Source organism: Saccostrea cucullata, unplaced genomic scaffold (genome assembly GCF_032062105.1).
Source record: "Saccostrea cucullata isolate Sc308-1 unplaced genomic scaffold, CSIRO_AGI_Scuc_v1 ctg10512, whole genome shotgun sequence".
NCBI lineage: Eukaryota > Metazoa > Mollusca > Bivalvia > Ostreida > Ostreidae > Saccostrea > Saccostrea cuccullata.
The window spans coordinates 1-22,359 of NW_026923661.1; the positions used below are offsets into that span (position 1 = coordinate 1).

At 38.3% G+C, this 22,359-nt stretch overlaps 2 protein-coding genes across 2 annotated transcripts; one reads left to right on the forward strand and one right to left on the reverse strand.

The window, feature by feature from the left end:
• Nucleotides 1-11,085: 11,085 nt before the first annotated feature.
• Nucleotides 11,086-12,396, reverse strand: LOC134264604 (zinc finger CCHC domain-containing protein 18-like). The gene has a single exon (XM_062746885.1). The coding sequence runs from the start codon at nt 12,394-12,396 to the stop codon at nt 11,086-11,088; it is 1,311 nt and encodes a 436-aa protein (XP_062602869.1).
• Nucleotides 12,397-14,740: 2,344 nt separating this feature from the next.
• Nucleotides 14,741-20,122, forward strand: LOC134264605 (acetyl-CoA carboxylase-like; the record flags this gene model as incomplete). The annotated part of the gene is made up of 13 exons (XM_062746886.1): nt 14,741-14,863; nt 15,136-15,256; nt 15,695-15,808; nt 16,496-16,585; nt 17,200-17,318; nt 17,781-17,924; nt 18,065-18,176; nt 18,488-18,607; nt 18,713-18,769; nt 18,911-18,952; nt 19,107-19,244; nt 19,621-19,698; nt 20,033-20,122. Coding segments are annotated over exons 3-13 (1,056 nt in total), but the record flags the coding sequence as incomplete, so codon positions are not given.
• Nucleotides 20,123-22,359: the final 2,237 nt, after the last annotated feature.

The following is a 22,359-nucleotide window of genomic DNA, read 5'->3' on the forward strand; positions in this document are numbered from 1 at the left end:
TAACTAATCATTTATGTATTGTAATATTATTTCTCTATGTTTCAGGTATCAGTCATCCTTAGTTAATTAAAGAGTTACTCATTGGATGATGGTTATCATTTATGACTGATACCAGTTCTACACAATTTGACGAAGAACAGGCCTCCAGAACAGGAAATTAACAGAAATAAACCAATTATTGACAATTTTGGTACAAAATATAATCCCCAACATGCCAACGTTAGAGTGCCCTGTATTTGGATGTGATTGGCAGTCTCAGGACCTGGATGCAGCTTTTGCCGCAGCGATGACGGCAGCCCTCCAGATCCATGATAGGACTGTTCACCAGCCACAGGCCCAGCCAGCAGCTGCCGCGGCTCCCAAACTGAAGTTGGACCCACCCACCATAGCTGCTGGATGTGACCCAGACCAGTGGTCAGCGTTCACTCGACAATGGGAGATGTACAAGGTGGGTATGGCCATTGCCCAAAACGTCATACCCACTGCTCTGTTCTACTGCTGTGACTCAGACCTTCGGACCGACGTCATGCGCGACCAACGAGGTAACATCACAGACATGCCAGAGGCAGACCTGATGAATGTCATTAAACGGCTTGCTGTGAAGGATGAGAGCACATTGGTACAACGCATTAAGCTCAGTAAGATGACACAAGCACCTGGTACCAGCATCAGAACGTTTTTAGCCAGTCTCCGAGGTCAGGCGTCACTCTGTCAGTACAAGGCCACATGCAAGGAGGAAGGATGTAACCACATTTATGACTACAGTGATGAGATCATAAAGGACAATCTGGTTAGAGGAATTGCAGACCCTGAAATTTTGTCTGACCTGCTTGGTGATCCTAAGACAGACAGAACCTTGGAAGAGACTGTTTCCTTCATAGCACAGAAGGAACAAGGCAAAGTTACACGGAGTGCAGTTGGAGATTCAGCCGGTGCGATGTCGACTACGACCCATAGCCAAAAATCAGTACAAGGACCTGGAGGCAAGTGCTGGGCATGTGGTGGCCCTGCCCATGGACAAAGAAACGATCGTCGAGCCAGACAAAGAAGTTGCGAGGCCTGGACATCTACATGTGCCAAGTGTAAAGTTAAGGGTCATTATACCAAGTCATGCAGCAAGTGTTCAACGTGTGGTGCCTGGGGACATCGTGATTCATCGTCAAGGGCTTGTACACAGGGACGAGGACAGAAACTCCGCAATCAGGGACCATCACAGGAACCAACGAAAGATGCTGACGACAAGGTTGGTTATGTCTACGACCAGCTATGTACCACATCAGAACAATATCAGAATACAGCACGTCTTGAACATCACATCTTCGAAGGAAAATGGATAGCTAGGCCGTCCAAACCTCATCCGATGCTACTGGTTAATATGACACCTTTGGCCGAGGACCATGCGTCATTTGGACATCCCATCAAAGATGTTACAAGGCTCAAAACGATACAACTGACCATGGTAGCTGACACCGGATGCCAGAGTACGATTATCCCATTACAGACAGCCAACAACCTGGGAATTACCAGAAAGGACCTAATTCCAGTAAAGCTCGTTATGCGAGGTGCCATCAAAGAAAACCTTGGGGTTATTGGAGCGGTTGCAGTTGATGTGAAGGTCAGAGATGGTTCCAAATCTACACGCATATTATGTTATGTATCTGATGTCATGGAAAAAGCTTTCATCTGCAGGGAGGCACTGGTTTCTCTTGGAATAATTCATGCAGACTTCCCAAACCATCCCATAGACACATCAGAGAGTTTTGCTTCTGTAGAAGATGAGACTACCTGCTCCTGTCCTAGACGTCAGCCTAATCCACCTCCACTACCAACAACACTACCACCAGGCTTGGACGCCACTGAAGAAAATGTGGATGCATTAAAGGAATGGCTACTTGATTACTATGGTGCTACAACTTTTAATGTATGTGAACATCAACCTTTACCGCTGATGAACTGTGAGCCCCTTAAGCTTCACATAGATCCTGATGCCAGACCAGTTGCTGTTCACAAGCCAGCACTGGTACCCATCCATTGGCAGGATAAAGTCTATGCTGACCTGGAGAGAGACGTAAGGATTGGAGTCTTGGAGAAAGTTAGCCAGAATACCCCTACAACTTGGTGTTCCAGGATGGTAGTTACAGGTAAAGCTGATGGTACGCCCAGAAGGACGGTAGATCTTCAACCACAAAACCGTCACTCCGTACGCCAGACCCATCATGTACCGAGTCCGTTTCATCTAGCAGACAGGGTACCTCAAGGTATGAAGAAGACCGTTACTGACGCTTGGAATGGATACCACTCTGTACCTATTCGAGAGGAGGACCGTCACTTTACCACTTTTATCACACCATGGGGACGGTACAGATACAAGGTAGCTCCACAGGGATTTATGGCCAGCGGAGATGCTTACAACCAACGATTTGATGCTGTCATTATGGACTTCAAGAACAAGGTCAAATGCGTGGATGACACTTGTATGTGGGCAGATTCTGTTAAAGCAGCATTCTTCCAGACGTGCGAATGGTTAGACCTCTGTGCTCGGAATGGTATTACCCTCAACCCGAAGAAGTTCCAGTTTGCTCAAGATATTGTAGATTTTGCTGGACTCACAATTACTCCTACAAATATACGACCAAGCACGAAGTTCCTAGATGCAATCAGCAACTTTCCCACACCATCCGACATTACCGGTGCAAGAGCATGGTTTGGATTGGTCAACCAAGGTGCCTACGCGTTTGCCATGACTAAACAGATGAAACCGTTCCGAGCTCTATTGAAACCATCTACACCATTCCATTGGACGGATGAGCTAGATGAACTATTTACAAAGTCCAAAGAGGTCATTATCCAGGAGATGAAGGAAGGTGTTCGTCTGTTTGACCCAGCACGCATGACCTGTCTAGCCACAGACTGGTCCATTGATGGTATTGGCTTCTTCATGATGCAGAAGTATTGCAGCTGTGCCAGTAAGACCCCAGCATGCTGTAATGACGGATGGAAGCTTTGTTTGGTCGGCAGTAGATTCACCCACCCAGCAGAAAGTAGATACGCTCCAATCGAAGGCGAAGCCTTAGCTGTTGTGTACGCACTCCACCAGACAAGATACTATGTGCTCGGATGCGAAGATCTCATTGTCGCCACTGACCATAAACCACTACTCCAGATATTGAACGACCGATCACTCACTGAGATAGATAACAGACGTCTCCTTAACTTGAAAGAAAAGACCCTTGGATACAAGTTTACAGTGGTTCATGTACCTGGGAAGAAGAACCTTGGTCCGGATGCAGCTTCCAGACATCCAGCTTGCCCCCCAGATCGACTGGTATTACCTGGTGATGCCACAGTAGACGAGTCCCTTGACAGTTGCTCTGCCAGTTGTCGTGATACACCCACCAGTTTTGGCCTACCTACTGAGGATCGAGATCAAGCTGATGATACCTCCACAGTTGCTGCCGCTACAACTGCATTAAATGCCAACATCATGGTTGTAACTTGGGATATGGTACGTGAAGCCACAGCATCAGATCCTACGTACATTAGCCTGCTTCAGCAGATAGAAGAAGGGTTCCCAGAGGATTATAGGGATTTGCCACTGGAGTTGCGCCCATTTCATCGTTTTTCTGGCAGTCTATGCTCTGTTGATGGTGTGGTTCTCTTGGGACAGCGTATAGTCATTCCACCTGCCTTACGTAAACCAGTACTCAATGCACTTCATGCAGCACACCAAGGAGTCTCGTCGATGCGTGCCAGAGCCATGGACTCAGTGTATTGGCCAGATATCACGGTGGATATTGCCAGGACGAGGGACCAATGTGGACATTGTCACCAGATGGCTAAGTCAAACCCCATGCAGCCACCTACTGATATAGTTCCTCCTGAATATCCTTTCCAGAAGATTTGCAGCGACTACTTCACCTACAACAGCAAGGATTATGTTGTCGTCGTGGACAGGTACTCCAACTGGCCCATGGTATACAGATCGGAGTCTGGAGCGGATGGACTGGTGAAGCGCCTTCGTGAGACGTTTGTCACATTTGGTATCCCAGAGGAATTAACATCAGATGGAGGTCCTCAGTATACAGCTGGAAAGACACAGGAATTCCTGAAAGCCTGGGGAGTCAGACATAGAATCTCATCAGTTGCAAATCCACATGCCAACTGCAGAGCTGAAGTTGCAGTGAAGATGGTAAAACGTATGCTTGCGGACAACATCACAGCCAATGGTTCCTTAGACGTGGATAAGTTTCAGAGGGCTTTACTTATATACAGGAACTCCATTGATCCAGAGACGAAGGCATCTCCAGCCATGATCCTGTTCGGTCGTCCGATCAGAGATGCTGTACCAATCGTAATGGGTAGATATTCGCCTCATGATACATGGAAGGAACTGATGTCGAGTAGAGAGTTAGCTCTTGCCAAACGCCACTCAAGAGAGCATGAAAGATGGAATGAGCATACCCATCAGCTACCACCACTGCAGGTTGGAGACCATGTGTATATCCAAAATTTAATGGGCAACCACCCAAGGAGATGGGAACGTACGGGAGTTGTTGTTGAGGTCCGCCAATACCATCAGTATGTTGTACGTGTAGATGGCACAGGAAGGGTGACGCTAAGAAATCACCAACATCTGAGGAAATTCACCCCGTTTAACAGCAATTCACCCAGCGGGATTGAAACGATGCTGAGAATGCCACAACCTTCAGAAAAGACTGTTACAGATGGTTCATCCTCGACTCAGAAAACATTGACTCTAAATCCATTGAAATGTAGCACACCACAACCTTCGCATGTGACTCCCAGGATGGATGGCCCTTCTGTTCCACCACCTGTTAACCATGGTTCACCTGCTAAATCTGGAGAGGTCTCACCTGCGGTCGTGACCCCAAAATCAACCGCTAAGTCACATTTATCGCCAAGACGACTATTGACGGACAAGGTCGAAGTCGCTCCTCCGACAGAACATGAAGACAAACCGAAGGTCACACGTTTACCCCGCGCTCTGGCTCGTCTTCAGCCGCACAATGCAACTGGAAAGAAAGAGATGTTGACGCCTGGAAGACCACGCCGCAATACTAGACAGGATTCCATGGATTCTGCAGAGAATAACTGATTATTGGACAGTTCAATTGATCTTTAATTACTAGTGACTGAAGTACAGTTGTGATATGAAACATTATGTAATTTGATATTTGACTTATACAGACCTTTTAAGTTTTATTAGTGCCTAAAAAACTTGTCCCCGGGGGAGGAGATAACTAATCATTTATGTATTGTAATATTATTTCTCTATGTTTCAGGTATCAGTCATCCTTAGTTAATTAAAGAGTTACTCATTGGATGATGGTTATCATTTAAAGTATATATTACAGTAGGACACACTTTTTAAGTGAATACGCTTTTAATTAATGTATTCTTAGAGCATAATTGTTTTCATTACTATGACTTTAAAACGTAATGTTATCTTAATGGATAAAACTGGAAGTTTGTTATAAGTGAATTTATGATACTTTTTAATAAACCATGATAATTATTCTTGTGTGAATCAAATCATTATCACAGGCGCTTGACGTTTTTAACCTTTCTATTTATAAATAAAAATTTTCCCTACTATAATAATAACCAAGGTCGGACACGTAGCCATCTTGGATTTTTTTCAGGTCAGCTACCTCACCTCAATATTTTTAGTCTACAATATGTTTAAAATAAACAGATACAACCTTTTCCTTAGAGTACTTACCTTAACTATGCCTCCACTTGTGGGCAATCCACCTCAAACCACATTAAACCCTCTCTAATCTCTAAAATATCGCTTCATACTCAGTCTACTGCTACCGACTCGGTAAAAACTTAGAAAAGGGAGGCCGGAAGTTGATGTTATTATGTAAATGAGAATTTCCTCTGCTTAAATTTGATTGATTACTAAGGTATTTATATGATACATGTAGCCAGTGGTAAAACATCAGAACTAACAATCTGGTTCAGGTTCAATATTATATTTATTAATGTTGAAATAAGACGTCAAAAACCTGAAATATTACAATTACACACAACATATAGACGACACATAGACAGACATTTAGACAGATAATTAAAACATAATAGACTTTACTTTAGAATAGATTCTTACCGGGACACACACAGGAATTACAAATATTACTATCTGTTATTGACTATAGAGTAGAGTACACATCTAACCAATTCAACGGCTAGGCTCAGAGTGCCCGATGTTAGTGCGTGAAAGCGGGAATTTGGTGAATAGGATAAAGTCATGTGACTGTCCGTCTAGTGTCTAAAAATAACAACAACCTCATTCACACAAAGTCTTTCACACCACATTCTCACATATACGCAGCGCAAGTATAGTAATTAAAGGCAGTAAATAATACATAACCCTGGTTACATACTCCCCCTCTTCGTTGAAATGGCTCCTGACATTTCCAAAGAAGTATGTACAATAATAGTAACCATGAAATATAAATAAAAACCAATTTACCTGATACAACTCACCACCATGAAATCAAGTAATTAAATTAAAACCTCATCAATGACCATCAAACTTCAAACATCAACAAGACACATAATATACAAATGTACCAATCAATGTAGGAATACCTGACCAATGAATTCCTCCATACTCCGTATGACACACAAGTCATGAAACTATTTACACGTACCTCAATACACCTCATTAAAGTTTTACAACTTTTAAGAGCTAATCCCATAAACACTAGACACAAATTATTATATACAATGAGTTTAAGGATTAGGGGAATAATGAATATGGTCATTATTATAATATTTTTTTTTTTTAAATTTTTATTTTAATTTATTAAAATCCCGGGTAAACTGCATCATAAAAACATTTGGGCATAAAAGCAGTTTTCAGCATAAAAATCGGTTCTAGGCATAAAGCAATATCATAAAAAACCGTTTACATTATCCATTCCCCATACCGATCTGGGAATTTTTTCATTCTGGTCGACCGTCTCGGCAAAATCGGTAAAGGCGACTGTGATTGGTCTGAAATAAACTGACTATGTGGACCGCTCACAGAAGCTCTGGTACTACTGCTGTCTGACTCACTGGTGTAACCTGACTGTCTGGGAGAACTCACACTCTGAAAGGAAGGACTTGAATTCTGAAATGAAGAAATATTTTGATTAGTACCATCTGATACACTAGAAACTTTAGATCTTGATACACTGTGTTGATCTGATGATTCTTTGCTGAACTCATCTCTACTTCTGGGTATCCTTGATTTCACTTCAATTGTTACTTCATCATCCGAACTCTCAGAATCGGACTCCGGAAGTTCATCAGAATTCTTAGGCTTCTTGTTCCTCCTTGTCACAGGTGTCCTATAAACAACAGGTTCATCAATGTCACATGCTGGTATCTGGTTAAATGGTAGCAGCATATTTCTGTGCAGTGTCTTTGTGGCTCGTCCTGATGTACTCTTCACTCTGAAAACAGGGATCTCGGGATTGGGAATTTCTGTGATAACATAAACTTCTGAATCCCATCTGTCTGCTAGTTTATTCTTTCCCTTTAATCCTACTTTCCGCACAAGGACTCTGTCTCCAATCTCCAGCTTACAGAACCTCACTCTCTGGTCATACTTATTCTTGTTCTTGTCAGATATTCTCCTAGCTTCTTGAGAGGCATGTCTATATGCTGACACCATCCTGTCCTTAAGTTTCTCAACATAACCATGGTGATCTCCTTTCTCGTGTTCCAAGTCCATACCAAAGAATACATCTATGGGAAGCTTAGGATGCCAACCGAACATCAGGTAGTGTGGAGTGTATCCCGTTGCATCATTTCTGGTCGCATTGTAGGCTTGAACAAGTGGAGCAACATGGGATTTCCAGTCTGACTTCTGCTTCTCGTTGAGTGTTGAGAGCATTTTGATGAGTGTTTGGTTGAATCGCTCAGCTGAGCCATTTCCCATCGGGTGGTACGGCGTAGTCCTTGTTTTCTTTATTCCTAGGAGTTTGCAGAGTTCTTGGATTACTTTTGACTCAAAGTTACGTCCTTGGTCACTGTGTAATTTCTCAGGAAAGCTGTAATGTAGAAAGAAGTTATCAAATAAAGCTTTAGCTGTAGTATGAGCAGTTTGATTTTTACATGGAATGGCTTGAGCGAATCTGGTAAAGTGATCCGTTATGACTAAAATACTCTCGAAGCCTCCTTTGGATTGTTCTAAACTCAGAAAATCTATGCAAACTAACTCCATGGGTCTTGTTGTCACAATCGGTATAAGTTCTGCTGCAGGTCTCACAGGTGTTTTACTACATATGCATCTATTACAGGTCTCTATCTTCCTAGTGATTTCGTTCTCCATGCCTGGCCAATAAAATCTCTGTCTGGCTAACCAAAGGGTTTTATCTTTTCCTGGATGTCCAACATCATCATGTATTCCCTGTAATGCGACTGATCTAAAATTCTCTGGGACTACTAACTGATAAGATCTCTTACCATCCTGGAAAGCGGTTTTACAAAGAACTCCATCTACCACTTGCAACTTCTTCAAGACTCTCATATATCTTTGAACATCTGGAGATTCTTTCCATATATTTCCTCCCCTGGGTCGGAAATCGCTTTTCAGGATCTGTAGAACTCTGTTGATGGCTTGATCTCTGGATTGTTCTTCTATCCAATCATGACTGCTGAGTGTGTCGCTGGGGAAAATCTCCTCATCCGCTGCTTGAGGGGCATCTTCCTCGGAAACACTCTGGCAACATGGTATTTGTACTGAAGCAGCATTACAAAGAGCCTTAACCGTGTCCTTAAAAACCACTGGTTTCCTGGATAGACCATCAGCATCTGCATTTAAGTTTCCACTTCTGTATGAAATCTGGAAGTTATAATTAGTAAGACTGGCTACCCATCTCTGGCTTGTTGCATCAAGCTTGGCCTTGGTGAATATGTAAGTTAGCGGATTGTTGTCCGTGATTACCTCAAACTGATTCCCGTACAGGTAGTCATGTAGCTTATCACATACCGCCCACTTAAGCGCCAAGAACTCGAGCTTGTGTGCAGCGTAGTTCTTCTCACTGGGTCTCAGTCCTCTGCTTGCGTACGCAATCACCCTCTTTTGACCTCCTTGCACTTGATACAGGATTGCTCCCAGGCCTTTGGAACTGGCATCCGTATGTAGTATAAAAGGCTTGTTGTATTCTGCATACCCTAAGACAGGTGGTGTTGTCAATTTTTCCTTGATGTCCCGGAAAGCCTTTTCCTCTGTTTCTGTCCAAATCCATGGTACTGGTTTCTTCTTGGAGTTTGGTTTACTGAGTGCCTTCTGCTTCTTACTAGTCTTGGTCTCATGGCCTTTCAATAAGTTGTTCAGTGGAGCAATGATACTGGCAAAGTTCTTCACAAATCGCCGGTAGTAGCCGATGAACCCTAAAAACTGTCTCAGCTCCTTAACATTGGTAGGTGTTGGCCATTCCGCAACAGCAGCAACTTTTTCTGGGTCTGTGGAAATTCCTGACTCTGAAATAATATGACCTAGATATGTAACAGACTGTTTGAAAAATTCACATTTTGAAGGTTTAAGTTTTAAGCCATGTTCTTCTAATCTCTGAAACACTTTTTCTAAACGTTTACAATGTTCCTCGAAAGTTTTGGAAAAAATCAAAATATCGTCAAGAAAAATCAAACACTCTTTGAGATGAATTTCACCCATGCATTTCTCCATAAGTCTTTGAAACGTTGCTGGAGCATTTGTCAAGCCAAAACACATTCTATTACATTCGTAAAATCCAAAGTTACCTACTGAGAAACCTGTTTTGTGTTTGTCCTGTTCCTCTATCTCCACCTGCCAGTATCCTGACCGCAAGTCTAATTTACTGAAGTACTTGGCACCACTCAGTGTATCAATGACATCGTCAAAGCGTGGTAGCATGTAACAATCTTTACGAGTCTTTGAATTCAAAACACGCATATCGATACAAAAGCGAAGAGAACCGTCTGTTTTTCTAACTAAGACAACATTAGAACTATAGTTACTGTGGGATTCTCTTATCACACCTGCCTCTAGCATTTCTTTGATATGCTGTCTCACTTCATCATACATACCAGGAGGTATTCTCCTGTAAGGTAACTTAAATGGAGTCTTATCTTCAAGTTTGATACTATGCTTGACCAAGTCTGTCTTCCCTAGATCCAATGGACCTCTGGAGAAAACATGACTATACCTTGTCAGTAATTGGTTCACAGTTTTAAACTGTGGTTCTGATAATGAAGTCCTATCTACTTTCACACCTAACTCTATAGGATTCACCTTATCTGACTGAGAGTTATTCCCCTTTAGGGTAGATACACTTTCAATAACTTTTGCTTCCTGTAGAGAACAAAGTATTGAATTGGGTCTCAGTGTAATAGGTTTAGCAGAAATATTGCACACCTTGACTTTGACTTTGGGTTTGACAATATTCTGTGACAAAGTGACAACTCTCGGACACACTGCATAACTGTCATTACTATGAGAATTCTCAGTCACTAAAGTAGAAATATTTCTGTCTACACCTCTTGCTATTCCATTGACAACAAGCGACTGATATGGTTCTATAGTTATGTTTTTCTTACTAGTTGTCTTGACACAATATGACTTGCACTGTGTACTGTCAATAGCCAATTGCCACGCATCAGGTAACTGACAGGACATATGCGAGTAATAATCTCTACAGATTCTCAAAATATTTGTTCCAACAATAACAGGACAGTGTCTGTTGAACTCTGTATCTGGTACTATCACGATTGGAACAAATAGTTTAATATCGAGTAACTTGATTGTACACTCAATGTAACCTTTGTACTGCAGAACTGAACCATCCGCTACAGATATTTGCAGTCCAAGGGTAGACAACTCTTTCAACTCTGGTTTGTCTATAAGATTGTTGTACTCTTTATCAGACAATGTTGTAATCATAGACCCACTGTCTAATAAAGCATTCATAGTCACACCCTGTAACACAATTTCTACTTCATTTGACTCACCAATCATGTCACATTTAATTTGTTGGCCATTACCTCTGAGTACACTGGTCTCTCCTCGGCCACTAGTAGAGACCACTAAAAGTTTGGGTCCTGCTTCTCTGCCCCTGAACTATGATACTGTCCCTTGGGCTTACCATATCCTCTATACTGACCTCTTTGCAGGTTTCCTCGACTTCCTCTGGAGGAGTCACTACTGTGAGAATTTCCCTTAAAATACTCACCTCTTCCTCGGTTAGTACTCTGTCTTCCTCTGAAGCTACCTCTCCCTCTACTATAATCTTGTCTAGAGTCAACTTTAGGTGCATCAAGTTTCATCAAAATCTGACTAAACTTATCCTCAATCTTACCCTCTAACTCTGTCTGTAAATTCTGAATTTTCTTGTTAATTCTTTCCTCAGCTTCACTTTCTACTGATATACCATGTTGATGTAACCTGGGATTTTTATCAACACCTTGACTCACCTTTTCTGAACTCTTTTTGTTGATCATAATTTCTTTCTCAACCCTTCTAATCTCAAGTAAAAGCTGATCATAGTTCTTAAGCGTATCGTACTTATGACGCGTTTGTGATTTTAACCGATCAGAACTCAACGAAGTCCAGAATTTATGACGGAGTAAATCATTCTTTGATGATTCATTCAAATAACCATTGTCAATTGCATTCTGTAACATGCTTTCTAATCTACACCCAAAAGATGTTGCACACTCACCCTGAAATTGATATGCATTAAAGAACTCTTGCATGATCATAGCATTATTTGACACTTCACCAAATAAAATATTTAGTTTGTCAAGTATTTCTTGTACACTAGCTTTTTCACCAAGAGGAATAAGCATGGTTTTAGCTGTACCCCTCAGAGATCTTCTGATACTCTGAATAATAACTGTCTCTTTTATTTCAGGATCATTCATAAGACACTGAACCTCATATCGCCACTCTCTATAAGTAACATCACCCTTTTGTGGGGGTTCATCACCAGAAAACTGGGGAATTCTAGGGATTTGAGAATGTGTTACCTCATAAAAATGGGATGTGTTCCCTTCTTGACTTAATTTAAAGGGATTGCTTTGAGGGGGTAAACCACTGAAACTCTTAAATTTAACCTCACCATAGGGGTCACCTTTACCAATGTCAGCTGGTACACTGGGAGGGGGTGGGAATTGATATGGTTCAGAAGTTTTAGCATTGGGGAACATTAATGGCTTTTGATCTTTACTTACAACAGGAGTACTTGTTTTTGGAACATCCGCCTCTGAAACACCTGCAAAGTCCAACTTACTTTCCTCATGCAATGAACCACCCTCTTCTTTAGCCTTATCAAGTAACTTCTTGAGTTTTTCAGACACCTTATCTGCCTTTTTAGACTCTTCAACCTTATCTGCCATTTTAGACTTTTCAACTTTCTACACAAGTCAAACAAACTTTCAATAACACTAAAGTTCAACTAATGGTCACTCAAATGTATCACTTACTAGTAATAAACTTGATAAAGTACAAGTAACCTGTAATCACCTGTTATATCAATTCATAAAAACGCAGCGCAGATATGCAATATGCAAATCTCATGAAAAATATCATTGGCAAGCACATACACACACTCAGACAAAGTAACACTCATGCACATCATCTGTCACTAAAGGTCAAAGTTGCCATGTCAGTGCAAAGGTTAGTAGCATGCAAGGGAAGTGCAAAGAAATGTTGACCTAATTTCTAATACAAGATTTTTTTAAACTAATTCCCGGTATAATCAATTTCCAAAAGTACACAAATAAATTTCAATTCCAAAACAGAAATGATAAACTTTACAATTTTTCAGAAAAAAAATCAAAACAAAATAAACAAATAACCTTACAAGTAAATAAATAGCAGGCCTGAATTTAAAAAAAATATTGCTTTTATAAACACCAAGAAAAAAAATAAAGTTCAAATGTTAAACAGAAATGAAAATAAAGAAATCGAAAAACAAAATTGATCGATCAGCTGTTTAAAGAATTTCCGGAAGCTTGTTCTGAATTTAGATCTAAAAATAAACTCGGGAATTCCCTATGCAAGAAGATGACAAAATGACAAAACAAATTCAATCTTTCACAGCACAAATACAGACACAAATACAACACAGGATAATCACATCATATAAGAACAGATAAGTAATCACTGAATTACACAGTACCTGAGGCCTCGTTGCTTAGTTCCGAGTTTCCTCGCGGATCAATGTGGTTCGTGCGGGTCACGTGGTTCGCCGCGCCTTTGGATCCGTGCGTATTCCCGCCATTCGTGAAACACTGAATTCGTCGTAAAGTTGACACACTTTTTCACTCTGTCGTTCCTTGGTAATAACGGAATATAAACGCACAGGCACAAACACACACAGAATCACCTCTTCATATGGGTTTCCATGGTATAGGTACTGGCGTGAAAATAGAAGTAACCGCTCCGGCTCGTCTCAGCCACGGTCCTCGTCTCAATAAGTCCGTCCCCCGGGGATTGAGATTCCAAGGAAATAAAGCTTTGGTGTGATGTCCCGGTTTATTAGAATTACGTGGGCGCCATTTGTAGCCAGTGGTAAAACATCAGAACTAACAATCTGGTTCAGGTTCAATATTATATTTATTAATGTTGAAATAAGACGTCAAAAACCTGAAATATTACAATTACACACAACATATAGACGACACATAGACAGACATTTAGACAGATAATTAAAACATAATAGACTTTACTTTAGAATAGATTCTTACCGGGACACACACAGGAATTACAAATATTACTATCTGTTATTGACTATAGAGTAGAGTACACATCTAACCAATTCAACGGCTAGGCTCAGAGTGCCCGATGTTAGTGCGTGAAAGCGGGAATTTGGTGAATAGGATAAAGTCATGTGACTGTCCGTCTAGTGTCTAAAAATAACAACAACCTCATTCACACAAAGTCTTTCACACCACATTCTCACATATACGCAGCGCAAGTATAGTAATTAAAGGCAGTAAATAATACATAACCCTGGTTACATACATACCAGTAAAACTGTTCAAGCTCCATTATTTTGTGTGTATTTTATTTTTCATGCTATAGATTTACATGATGCAAATAGTTTGTTTTCTATTTCAAATATTACCGCAAGTTTAATATTTATAACTCTTAAGATATCAACCAATCAGAAAAGGGCTTTCCCGGATTATGACGTTCTAACATAAACTTCCGGCCTCCCTTTTCCAAATTTTTACCGAGTCGGTAGCAGTAGACTGAGTATAAAGCGATATTTTAAAGATTAGAGAGGGTTTAATGTGGTTTGAGGTGGATTGCCCACAAGTGGAGGCATAGTTAAGGTAAGTACTCTAAGGAAAAGGTTGTATCTGTTTATTTTAAACATATTGTAGACTAAAAATCGAGGTGAGGTAGCTGACCTGAAAAAAATCCAAGATGGCTACGTGTCCGACCTTGGTTATTATTATAGTAGGGAAAATTTTTATTTATAAATAGAAAGGTTAAAAACGTCAAGCGCCGGTTATTATTATAGTAGGGAAAATTTTTATTTATAAATAGAAAGGTTAAAAACGTCAAGCGCCGGTTATTATTATAGTAGGGAAAATTTTTATTTATAAATAGAAAGGTTAAAAACGTCAAGCGCCTGTGATCATTATGTTAGCAAGGAGAAAAGTGATAACTTTTATATTATTAACAATTTATAAGGTACATGTATTTTGATTACTGTATTTCCTTTTGTCAGGTCACTATGACAAGTGTATAGCTCAGCTGATATCTAAGACCAAGGACATGTCTGCAGTGGCTGGTAGCATCTTCTCTCATCTGGCCGTACAGAAGAAAAACATCCTCATCACCATGCTCATCGTAAGAATCGTCGACTTTAAGAAAAAAAATTGTAAAAAAAAAAAAAAAAAATTCTCAATACAGAATTCCTTCAGTTTAATAATAGTTTGGGTTTTTTTTAAAGTATAATTTTCTCAATGAAAAATTACAAAATAACTGCTGACTCAGTTCATAGTTCCAAATTAATTAGAATTTTTTTTTATTTAATCAAATGATGCTATAGTAATGAGAGAATAAGGGGATTTTAGAATTCCAGCAAAAAAAATCTGATAATTTTGATATATTTATTATAGGACCACTTGTGCAAGAAAGAAGCGGGTCTGACCGATGAGCTGGCCTCCATAGGGCATACTGACTGAGCTCACCACACTGAACAATGCAGAGAATGCTAAAGTAGCTCTCAGGGCTAGACAGGTATTACAATGCCTCTATAAACACTGTCATTATAATCATACAAAACCGTCATTTTTATATGCATATCAATCTCACTGCCTACTAGATCTCTGAAAAAACATAGGAGTGGATCAAGGTATTTTTAGGTGATGCAATTTTTATGCAATTTTTCCCCATTCACAAAAGTATGTTTTAAAGTGGATATTTTGTTTAATACCATGATAAATGTACAATGAACTGTAATATGTGTATATAGTAAAACTCAGTGATAACGAACTGGAACCTGTGAAATTACTTCGCTATATTCGTAATTCATTATATATGTGTAAGAAATTCGTTTAAGTTAAACAGCTGGGTATTCTAGATAACTTTGCTATATTCACAAATTTGCAATATCTGTGTTCATACTAAACGAATTTTGCTGTATTGTGTATAATTTGATTTTATCATTTGTTTTAGGTGTTGATAGCAGCTCACACACCCCCTTATGAACTTCGACATAACCAGATGGAATCCATCTTTCTGTCGGCCATTGATATGTATGGACCAGAATTCAATCCTGAAAATCTACAGGTCTGGTAGATTTTTCCTATCTTTTCATTTTAACATTCGAAAATCTACACTTCAGACAAATTTCTCTCACAACCTTTATATCTTAATTAACATATTTATGTTTTTGTCAGTCAACAGAAAAAAAACAGCACTGGAAAGTAAAAATTAAGAATTAAACAAATTTAATCCCATGTCTTCTAGTTCAATGTTAAAACTTTTTTGTACATGTATTTAGAAGAGAAAGGCTTATTTGGATTTCTTGTATGACGTAAGCTTTCAAGGTTATAAAAAAAATTGTAGATTCTCTGGAATTCATTCTTTTGTTTTTTCCATACTTAGTGTTTTGCATGAAAATTTTTTGTGAACGTCTTGGTTTAGATTTGTTGTGTTTGTTACACAATTTTCAGTATTCTATATAACAGTTCATGAAAATTTGTAAAATAGTCTACAAATGGGCTTTAAGTTAGAGAATCAGTTATTTATAAAGTCTACTACAGACGCAGCAGTCAGAAAATGTTCTGTTTTAGAACTTTAAAGCCACTATTTAGTTACAATCACAATCAAGAATTCTATCCCATTCCAAGTATATACATAACCGATGATAACCGTATTTATTTCCATATGTAAAAAAAATAATGCACCATATAGAAGAGAGTTCAAGGGTTATTGGAAATAATTCAATAATTGACTATTAATTTGTGTCTTCAGAAAATCATCCATTCAGAGACTGCCATTTATGACATCCTACAGGAATTCTTCTGGCACACTAACAACCTGGTCAGATCTGCTGCCTTAGAGGTGAGAACAAGGCAGTGTCAAGAATTGATTTTCATTTTGACAGTTTCATGAACCCAGTCTCAAGTTTACACCAGGTTTCTGAGAAAGTCTTTTCTTCATTTCTTTATTTTAAGGTTCTTTATTCTTCTGGTCAATCACATGAAATTTTGCTTTAAAGATTATGACTTCTTAAAAGAAATTCAAATGATGTTTTACAATTTTGCTATAAAAAATCTGACAAATTTGACCCTTAAACTTGACAATTTTATATTAAATAGTAATTAATTATGTAGTTGAGAGTTATCTCTCTTAGCATGAGAGTCTGAGAACTTTCAAGAAAATCTTATTTCTTTAGAACTGTATTAATTTTTTTCCTTTTACTGGGTACATTCAAATGTCAACTTTTATAAGACCTTTTCTTAGACTTCCAAAAACCTTGAATCTTATGAAGATGAATAAAATGAAAATTATTGCATGAAAAAATTTCATTTTCAAGCTTCATTTTGATACATTTTAAATTAATATTAATTTATAGAGTTATCCTTCTTGGCTGAGGATCAGATATCCTTAAAGGATTTTTTCTTCTCACTGCACTTTGAATAAACAGATTTTGTAAATGCTTTAATATTCTATAGGTGTACATAAGGAGAGCCCACATTGCTTATGAGGTGAACTGTCTCCAGCACAGAGAACTGAACGGGGACATGTCAATGGTGGAATTCAGGTTCCTCCTCCCCAGGTCACACCCCAACAGGTAAAAGATAATGAAGACATGTAGACAAGTCAAAATGAATAATAAAAATATTTAGATAAAAATAAATTTTAAAAATAGTGAATGGGTATTCAGCATTAAATTTTTCTGTTTTCTGGTCATTTAAGCAAAAAGTATACTATTTCTTGCACAATGTACATTACTAAGAGCAAGGGGGTACTATAAACCAACTTTTATTCGCGTGCGAGAAATTTTCGCAAAGTTCCCAAAAGCTTCATTATCGCAAATATTTCTTGCTGCAAACTGGTTCTTAAAGTCTATGTGTCTATTAACAAGAGACCCTAAATAGGTTTGATTGCTAAAATTAATCGTCGTGAACTAGTTTATCCCGGAAAATTGCGAAATAAAGTTGTCGCGAATAAAAGTTGGTTTACAGTATCTATTTTATACTTGATTATAACTGTAAACCAATTAAAACCAGTGGATTGTTTTGTTAATTTTCAGGCTGATGGTGATGCGCTATGACAGCAGTGACAAGGTGTCCGGTCTGTCTGACCCTGAGGCCCACATCGATCAGCTAGAGGAACCCCTCACCTGTCAGAGAATGGGCATCATGGCCTCATTCAACTCCATGGCAGAATTCGAAATGTGATTAGTGTTTGACTAAATGCTGGAGACTGAAAAGAAAATCTCCTCTTGATATTATATATAAATCTGATAAGTCAGCACCGTTTCAAAATGTTTCATTTCATAAAAGATTATTTATTTTAAAAATGCTCTATTTCTAGCCACTTTGAGCAGGTGTTGGAGTGCTTTACGGTGGAGTCAGACAGCCCACCCAGCAGTCCCACTATACTGGCCAAGAGTCCAGCCGGCAATGAGGACTCCATCTCTCTACATGTCAGTGTACATTCCTGTACCTTTTGATAGAAAAAAAAATGAACAGAAAGGAAAAAGTTTTTTAAAAGTCTCCATCTCTCTACATGTCAGTGTAACTTATTGTACCTTCTGATATAAACAAAAAAAAAACAAGCAGAAATGAAAAAAAGTTTAAAAGGGCTTTTTAAAAATTTACTAGCTTGCCATCACCTGCTGCGTATGTATCAGTACAACATCTTACTCTATGAAACCCCTCATGGTGTGCCTAATAAATGATGTAAATTATCCATTAAAGGTGCCAGAGAACCAATGTTGATTATTTTTTTTTACAGAGTTCTTCAGATCCAGATGAACCTATTCATATCATCAACGTAGGAATTAAATTCAGCAAAAAGGAGAAGTATGACGACAATGCCCTGGCTGTCAAGTTCCAGGATTTTTGTAAAGAGAGGGTATGGACTTAAATCACAAAATTTTTAAAGCTGCAATTTTCTGTTATACATCTATTTTGAGTTTAATTTAAGCTAATTGAATGTTGTGTTTTGTGATATTTTTAGGAGCAATATTTGTGTGAGAAGGCCATCAGAAGAATCACCTTCCTAGTCTACTGTAGGGTAAGTCTCAAAATGAATGTTTTCAATGTGATTAAACTTAAAGTAATTTGTGTAAAAATTTCAGTACAGATTTTTTTTTGAAAGCACTGCAATATGTGTAGTATATACATAATATTAGTTTGTATTTTATTACTCTTTCAGAGAAGTTCACCAAAATACTTCACATATCGTGCCAAGTTTGATGTAAGTATAGCACTACATGATAATAGAAAGAGTAATTTACTTAAAAAAGACAGTTGTAAATAGAAAATAGAAGCAAAGTTTTCATATGCTTGTATATCTCTATTTTTTATGAAAACTCTACAGAGAATTGTAAAAACTATTGTTTATTTTTTAGTTTGGAGAGGACAGGATTTACCGACATTTAGAGCCCGCCCTGGCCTTCCAGCTGGAGATTAACAGACTGAGGAACTTTGACCTGGAAGCCATACAGACCAACAATTACAAGATGCATCTGTATCTGGGAAAAGCTAAGGTACATGTAGAATTAAATTCAGTTCTGATTAAAGGGAGAGAACTCTTACAGTTTCAAATATTCATATAAATGCCTACCTCATGTGTAAACAATTCAAATGTTTGAAAATTAGTTAATACAAAAAATGTAAATATGTCTTATCTTATCGAAATCATATTATTTTAAGCTTGTTGCTTTACAGATTGAAATTTGTGGGAAAATAAAGTTGATTGAAAAATCGCATAATGTTGCAGACTTTGTACAATGTTGATTGTATCCAACAATCTTAAAAGGGACATAACTCTGTAAATTGCCTTCTAAATGTTCTTATTAATTGTCTGGACAATCAATATCTTGGTTACCTGCATTATAAACTTATCTGTTTATTGTCCAACAGGTGGCAGCAGGACAGGAAGTGACGGATTACAGATTCTTTGTGAGGGTCATCATCCGGCACTCTGACCTTGTCACCAAGGTAACGTTGCACACAATGAATAGGCACAGAAAAAGTTATTCTTTTCAAAGAGAAATATGAATTTGTTTTGATGCAAGAACAGTTACAAGATATTGTCTGATCTGTACCATTTTGTGTACATGCATCTTGCACTTCTTTATTTTCCTCCTCTATATTTAAAATTCTACAATAAGCAAAAAATCCAGTGAACTCAGGGTTTTTTGTCAAAGATGTATATCATTTATTTTTGTATGAGATCTCTGAACTGTTGTGTTTTGGTTTCCTACAAAAACATGCCTTAATTAAGAAGCACTGCACTGACAAAAATTTTATGTTTTTATTTTTATTTCATTAGGAGGCGTCTTTTGAGTACTTACAAAATGAAGCAGAGAGAACCCTCTTGGAGGCCTTGGATTCATTAGAAGTGGCATGCTCCCACCCACTGGTGAGTTAGAGCTGATAAACTCATGTAAATTCACTTATTTCCATTGATTTAAATTTTTTTGTTTTGAGAAAAAAGTATTGCGATTAAATAAACAAATATGGTACTGGAGTTTGAAAGTTCGAATTTTCTGGAGGACATGATTTTTAGGTCACCTGAGTAAACTCAGGTGACCTATTGCTATCTGTTTTCGTCCGTCGTCGTGCGTCGTGCGTCGTTCGTCGTGCGTTAACATTTGAACATTTTCAGCTTCTTCTCTGCAACCACTGAACCAATTTCAACCAAATTTGGCACAAAGCATCTATGGGTGAAGGGGAACAAAAATTGTGAATTTCATGATCCCTGCCCCCCTGGGGCCTGAGGGGTGGGGCCAAAACCACTAAAATTAATGCAATCTTTAAAAATCTTCTTCTTTACTCCTGGACATCAAGCAGTCAAACTGTTTGCATGATTGTAATCAGCAATGAGTCCTCTACCAAAATTGTGAAATTCATGGCCCTGGGGTCAGGGGTTCTAGTGCTAGGGTGGGGCTAAATAAGAAGTTATTGAAAATGCATTATTTCTTTGAAAATCTTCTTCTCTGCTCCTGGGTATTAAATAAACCAACTAAGTACATAGTTATGATGAGCAAGAGTGCCTCTACCAAAATTGTGAATTTTATGGCCCCAGGGTCAGGGGTTCTGGTGTTAGGGCGGGGCTCTATTGATTATATAGTGAAAATACATGAATTCTTTGAAAATCTTCTTCTCTGCTCCTGGGTATTAAATAAACTAATTAAGTACATAGTTATGATAAGCAAGAGTGCCTCTACCAAAATTTTGAATTTTATGGCCCCAGGGTCAGGGGTTCTTGTTTTAGGGTGGGGCTCTAATGATTATATAGTGAAATGCATGAATTCTTTGAACGTCTTATCCTTTGCTCCTGGTTAATATGCTAATGATCTAATTACATATTTAAGGCCAGGATTTATTTTATTTTCAGTTTTACAAACCCTCCGCTCAAGGTTTTGAATTTTCAGAAAAAAATAAAACAATTTTTTTCTTTCCGATGTCAAATTTGAGTCGGGGATGAGATTTCAAATTTACGAACTCGCACTTCCGGTTTTACGATGAAACGGTGGGTAAATATAGCTAGATCTGAGAAGATATCTTGGTTAAGTGTAAAATTCATCGATAAGAGTGCCATTCAAAACGTTTCACTCGTTCAAAGGACAAATAAAATGCTGACGACTTTGTTGCACATTAACATGCTGGTGAGATAATTATGTATTCGTTTCAAAAAGTAGCTGTAAATTATTTTCCTCCCCCAGGTTTTTAGATAGAATGTTCTATCTTTAAATGATATTGTCCTACGGACCCCGGTTTAACGATAGAATTCGTTCCGTGTATTCGTAATGTAGCAAAAGAAACATGGGCGATAACTCGTACTCACTATAACTCAGTGCATTTACTAAGAACAATCTAGAGAGTTCCGAATGTAAACATGGAAGGTAAATTTGAAGCGAGAGAAAAACGTTGAGAAAATTAATTGGATTTCGTCTTTAGATGGATTCTTTACTGGATAAAAGGCATAAGCAATCTCAAAAAGGTTTGTTTTGATTAATTTGGTAGTTATTTCCAGTGCAAATCCTTTTATATTTTTCAATCTGTTTCGGAGCGGATCAGCTCCGATTTGCTACATTGCAAGTATATGGGACATATTCTAACTGTGGTGAGGGCTTGTACCGAGACACAGTTAGATCATTCTAACTACCAGGTTTTAAACTGCCCATGGTAGCTATTGCATATTTTCAGGGACATTGTTTAGGTCTCTGTTATAGCTTACAGTTAAGACCATTCTTAGAAAAGGGTTGCTTATGCATCAGATGTAAAGAATAAAACTATGGGGGAAAAAGAAATATTTGAGGAAGAAAAAACAATAACCTGAAGAAATAAAAAAAAAATTTCAACTATTAAAAGGCAAGAATATACAAATATATACAGGCATGTAGTATCATATGTTCAGCCAGAAAAATTATTTTACACTTAATTGAAAAAATGTTGACCCTACTCCCCAATACTCCCTGTCTGTTTTATGATGGAATTATAATTTTAGGCATCAAATAAATTTTAGAACAATGTTACACATTCACCTAACACATATTAAAACCAAAATCTCTGTCGAGACTGAAGCTCTTTTTAACTTTTAGCAAAGGAAAGAAAGACTTAAACAGCGGGATTAAATTTAAACAGCAATAAGTA